This window comes from Helobdella robusta (genome assembly GCF_000326865.2).
Source record: "Helobdella robusta unplaced genomic scaffold HELROscaffold_29, whole genome shotgun sequence".
Classification (NCBI taxonomy): Eukaryota; Metazoa; Annelida; class Clitellata; order Rhynchobdellida; family Glossiphoniidae; genus Helobdella; species Helobdella robusta.
The window spans coordinates 2,196,418-2,202,417 of NW_008704475.1; the positions used below are offsets into that span (position 1 = coordinate 2,196,418).

The 6,000-nt window shown below is 31.5% G+C and overlaps 1 protein-coding gene across 1 annotated transcript in view; it reads right to left on the minus strand.

Annotated features, from left to right (window-relative positions):
- Positions 1 to 2,112: 2,112 nt before the first annotated feature.
- HELRODRAFT_192162 (hypothetical protein) overlaps positions 2,113 to 6,000 on the minus strand; it is a gene marked incomplete at its 5' end in the record, with an annotated part of 5,924 nt that continues 2,036 nt past the window's right edge. The window contains 5 exons of the mRNA XM_009020897.1: positions 2,113 to 2,850; positions 4,412 to 4,506; positions 5,153 to 5,298; positions 5,395 to 5,522; positions 5,587 to 5,735. Of these exons, the coding sequence (XP_009019145.1) occupies positions 2,617 to 2,850; positions 4,412 to 4,506; positions 5,153 to 5,298; positions 5,395 to 5,522; positions 5,587 to 5,735 (752 nt within the window). The 3' untranslated portion in view covers positions 2,113 to 2,616. The remainder of the gene's footprint in view (positions 2,851 to 4,411; positions 4,507 to 5,152; positions 5,299 to 5,394; positions 5,523 to 5,586; positions 5,736 to 6,000) is intronic.

Consider the following 6,000-nt stretch of genomic DNA (forward strand, 5'->3'; position numbering starts at 1 on the left):
CTACTACTACTACTACTACTACTACTCTACTACTACTACTACTACTACTACTACTACTACTACTTCTACTACTACTACTACTACTACTACTACTACTACTACTACTACTACTACTACTACTACTACTACTATTACTACAACTACTAATACTACTAATGCTACTTCTACTACCAATACTGCTACTGTTGAGCTACTATTAGTACTACTACCGCTACTATTAATAATAATTATTATATTTTTATTATTAATATTAATGTTGGCATGGCGTAGTCAAGATACCAAATCAAATGAGCCAATGAAATCAAACCAACAAACCACGGAAACCTTTTTAACCACTTTAAGTTTACATAGAGATGATGTTTTTTGATTGGAAAAAACATATACATTATTCTGCTAAGGTGTGGTTCTCGCTTACAGCTTTAACATTATTTTTAATGATTGTCTTTTTAATGTTTTCATCTTGTTTATACACCGTTGACATTTGGTTTTTGTAATAAAAACGTATTATGATAATTACGAGTTGTTGTTGTTTTAACCGTTATTATTTAGCAGACAATTGATTTTTCTGTAGTTAGAGTCTACTATCGTTTAGAGCAGTGGAGTGTGTGAATGTCAGTTGACAAAATATGTTATGGTGCTGTTGCAGTATGATTCCCGGCATTTCCACTCTTACCATTTAAGTGCAATGCTTATTGTTGCTCTTTCATACACAGGTGTCTTGAATTAGTTATTGCAGTTTTGAAATATTTAAAGGAGGTCAAGAAAAAACAATTTGTTATCGACAGATTATTCTTTTATGAAATCTAATTCTGGTGTGTTGAATTTTTTCATAAGTTCTACAATGGTTGTCAAAGTGACGAATCTGTCGTTGAAAGGTGGTTTGAGTTATTAATGTCTTATTAATGATCTAGGGTCCAATACATATGTATGTTTATCGTGCGTGTCAGTGGTTTATAAAGTTTCAACAATGTTAATCTTTTTATAACTATGCATAAATAATTTAATTTATAAATTTTTTTCAAGTTTTATTGAAAGAGCTTGAGCATTACAAAATCCCTGTCAACTTGGCTGCCTGTTAATGCTTCAACAATTCCTACAGATAAAACCGTGCTTAAAAAAAATTAATTACAATGCACAGTAAATACATGGACAGAATAAATATATGAATAAATAAATAAAAAAGAGTTCGGTGTTGAGATGTGATGAACAAAACTTGCAATGATTCGTTGAGGTAGACCGTTCAATGATTTGTGGACGTTGAGAAAATAAATAATATACTGATCCAAATATCAGTCAAAAGTTATATTATGTCATATATCATATCATATCATGTCATATATCATCATATCATATCATATATCATATCATATTATATCATATCATATATCACATCATACCATACCATATCATATATCATATTATATTTTATAATATCATATTTTTTTAATAATTACTGTACACACAAAAAACAATACAACGTAATAAAAAATGGCATAAAATTTTGATTCAAAGCCCATACAAATATTTCGTGCATGTGGCCAACTTTGTTTTCGGAATATTTAGAACATTCCGATCATCCGTTGAGGATTAGTTAGGAAGGTGACATGCAAAAGCGGAGGACCAACGCAGAAACAATTTAAATTAAGTTTCGGGAGATAAACATAAAAAACAAAAATAATCTGAATAACGGCACTAATTACAATTCTACGTTACAATTATAACAGTTCTGTGTAAATATTTACAAATGTGGTTTCCTTTCAGGAAGATCAAATAAAGAATTGAATGATGTGCGGAAAATGGCGGCAATCGATTTGCATCATATAAATAAATGATTAAAAGTTTCATCAAGGCTTAATAAGATAAGAGCACATTGGTTTAAACTGCTTATAAAAATATATTATTCGTCGTCGATTTTAAAAAATTCGCCAAGTTTCACAGGAAGTGAATAAATTATTTATACAGCACATAATTTTCCTTATGGACAGATTGGACATAATAGGCAGTTAATATTAATTCAGAAAAAAGGTCTAGATGTAAAAAGTTAATAGAAGCAAAAGTGAAAAATTTAACCATTTGACTAAATAGTTAGAGCCCATCATTAGTTGCCATCCTAAACAAGAAAATGTGAAAGCAAATTTGAACGCAAAATTTGAAGATAATGTGAACATATCAGTGCGAACACCGTGGACATCAAAGTAAGCCGGAGAACCAAAAAATTTACATGCTGAGAACGTTGGCTCTGGTAGCCAAAGTTTTTTTTTAGATCTAGATATATAAATATAAACAAACAAAATAAACAAAAGATTAAAAAATTCAAACAAAAATACGTAGTGTTATAAAATGAGTTTTTATAATCAATAAAATGAAGTAATAATGTTGCATATAAGTTACGTACGCAAGGCACATACACTCTAATATATAATATATGAATACATTGATATGTATGAGCTTATATAAGCATGCATCGTGTTAATGATTAAGTAGATTAAAAGTTAATATGAAGCATTAAATATGAATATTCATTGAAAGATATAAAAACATGAACAAAGGAATAAGTTTTTCGTAAATATAAGGAATTAAGCATATAGTTTTATTTCACAGAACGTTGTTGAATATTTATTGGGTATCATTTATGATGTAGCTGGCGTTCAAGGCACATTGTAGGAGGTCGCTGATCTGCTTGGCATCGCGCAGAACTCTGGGCAACTTGCGCTGCGGGTTGACGAGAGTTGCTCTCCGCAGAACTGCCAGCGAGTTCTTCTCCACCTGGATGGCCTTCATTTCACCGATGCTTCCATTCTTCCGGAGCGTGGCGTACAACTCGAAGAGGTTCATCAGCTCCCTATCGAACTGTTTCGTGGCACATCAATCGTTTAATGATCAATTCAACGTTACAAATTTCCTGAAACATCTACATAATCACGTAGTCTTATACCAAGACTATGCTTCAATTTGAAATGCTCGATTAAAATATTTCTATAATTAAAAAATTATTTATTTTTGTTAAAACACACAAAAGTAGATTAAATAGGATACTGGTGAATCGTTTGTTAATCGAAAATCTGCTGCCTCACGTAAACATGTGAAACGTTTTTTTCTTATATAAAAAAATAGTTCGACCAAATTAAACTGAAGATAAACTTAGTTGAAAATATTTTTTGTTTGAAGAAAATAAAATGAATAAAAAATAATTTTGTACTTCGGTATGCAAAAAACTTTTAAACGCGAAAATAAAAAATGTTAGACAATCTCATTGCCCTTTGGAGTCAGTCATATTCATTCTCTGATCAGAGAGGTGCGTGTGTTTGTTAAGTTTGCATCTTAACAAGTCGCACTACAAGCGAGCCAAACTTTTTCATTCTTTCACCCCGTCGAAAATTTAAAAATAAAAAACCAGTCTTGCCGCTGTCGAGTTTTTTAATTGTTCCTGTTCATGTAGGCAAAAGCCAAATATAACCATATCATCTTTAATTTTATACATTAATGCAATTTTAATTGTAAAAAAATCAAGTATTAAGTTAACTATGCAATATTTACAATTTAAACGAGGTGTATTTTGCTATTATTTATGAATTTTAAAAAAATTCAGATAACTCCTCGTAAGAAATATCCAACATATCCACGTAACGAATGCATGCAGCTTTCTCTGCCTGGGTTGTTATTAGCTATTATTAGCAATTTTATTGACACCAATTTGTTTTTACAGCACTTCGCATCGTAGGTACTTCGAATGGAAATTTATGAATGAATTCGTGCACCGACGTGCCTACGTATTTTCGCAACGTTAATTTGCCAAAAGAATTCCATTTATTAACGTTTATAGGATTGTAATGTAACTAGCGCCTGTATCACCTTGTTAATGTTTACGCATAATAATAATAATAATAATAATAATAATAATTATTATTATTATTATAAAAATAATGATAATAATAATAATATTGTTAATAATGAGATAATGAGATAATGAGAACACCTTTTTATTTTCATCGTAAAAACATACATGAAATGAAAGAAACAATAATTGTCAATGATAATCAAAATAATAATAATAATAAAAAAGTTTAAAGTGTTTCAGTAGACTAGCGCCTGTGTAAGAAGCACTACAAAATAAATGCTCTAGCATCCATCATTTAATCGTTTAATTTATTGCGCAATTGAATCATTTAATTTAATGAAAGTTCACCTCTCAGGTGAGCATTAAGCAAATAAATATTATTTTAAAACTTAATTTATTTGGCTTAATTACTACATACGCTACATGTTAATTTTGTATTGTATTTTGTATTTAATTTTTAATTATAATTTGTTTTCTTTTATTGATAATTTTAATAGAAATTGTTTATTTTGTTAAGTTAAGCGGGAGGTATTAAGTACAAGTTCAAGATGGAAAAAAGAATAAAAAAGATACCATTTTGAGTTGATCTTCATCCAGGACCACATCACCTTTATTGGCATCGTAAACTTCTAACAGCAAGACGTAGTGCTTTTTCAAATATTTTTTTCCTGTAAAAACAGCGAACATGTTTGAATAGTCTACAAATAAATGTTATTCTATGCGTATGTTGCGATGGTTATAAACGAAGAAAGAAATATAATGTGATGGTTGAAGGCGGAGAGTCGTCGACTTTTAAAAAATTATTTATTTATTCTTATCATCCTCCTTTCCCTGTCAATCCTCCTCCTCCTTTTCCTCTCCATCCTCCTCCTCTTTCTCCTCGTTCTCTCTCTCTCTCTCTCTCTCTCTCTCTCTCTCTCTCTCTCTCTTTCTCCATCCTTATTTTCCAACCTACATTAGGTTTGATTAATTCACCCTAATAAACGTCACACGCTTATATGTTGAATATCCATTTTAATATTTAAAAATTTTTTTTATTACGCAGGTCAGAGCTGTTCACAAATCTCCCCACATTTGGTTTTGAATAAAAATGTCGTGCTACGTAGGCTGTCACATATTCACGTTTTCTTTTTCGTTTCCTAACCCTAACTAACATGCACTCCACACAAGATACAATCCATTTGTATGTAGCATGCACACTGCACGACGCATGCATAGATGTTGCAGCATTTTTTTTAATCTTGTAATCATATGTTTAGGTTTAAATAAAGTTTTTAAAAAACGAAACTGTTGGAAGGAAGTTGAAGGACTAACTGTAGAAGTCAGGCATGTGCAAATCTTCAGTGGCCACAAAATCGACAAGTTGGACATCGGTCATCCGTTCCATGCAGACCTCAACCGCCTTGTTCAACACATACTCCGGAGTTTTCTCCCAAAATAAGTTCAGTACTTGGCCGGTTCTAAAAGTTTTTGAAAGAACCCAGTCATGCCAAGTTCAAAAAACAAAAGTTTTAAGCTAACTTTCAAATTGTTTAGATAGCAATTTTGAATGCAACCTGTACTCAAATGTGTAGCTGGGACAGTGGTTGATGAATCCTGTGATCTTCACAACATCGCCCGTCTTGTATCGATACAGTCCGTTCTGCGACGTGTAAACTATCTCGTATTTCTCCCCTACCTTCAACTGACATTTTAAATGGAATTTAACAAACTAAAAATATTTTTTATTTTGACATTTAAAATCTAACTTCTTCAATGAAAATTGTTGTTTGGTCCTGGGGGTTAATATTAACATCAGCTTCCCGAATGAACTCGAAAAATCCATACTCTGGTTGGAAGGTGTAGCAGACACGATCCTGCCAATCGTCGTTCTCTGCCGCGTTCAGACCGAAAAATCCTTCGAAATGTATAAAAACTCGCATTAAAAATTGAAAAAGAAAAATGTTTCTGAGAGTCTTGTAAAAAGCTGCAGATAAAACGCTGGTGCCTGGATGATGAAGTCTTGAAAAAACTGTGCTTTTATTATTTACACATAATAAGCTTCCCGTGTTTTTTTTTTGCTTTTTTGTCGGAAGTAGCATAATAACTGTAAACAAGTCAATCATCAAATCATGCAAGGAAAACTTTGCAACGCTCACAAACGTGTGCTTAACGATGTAAAT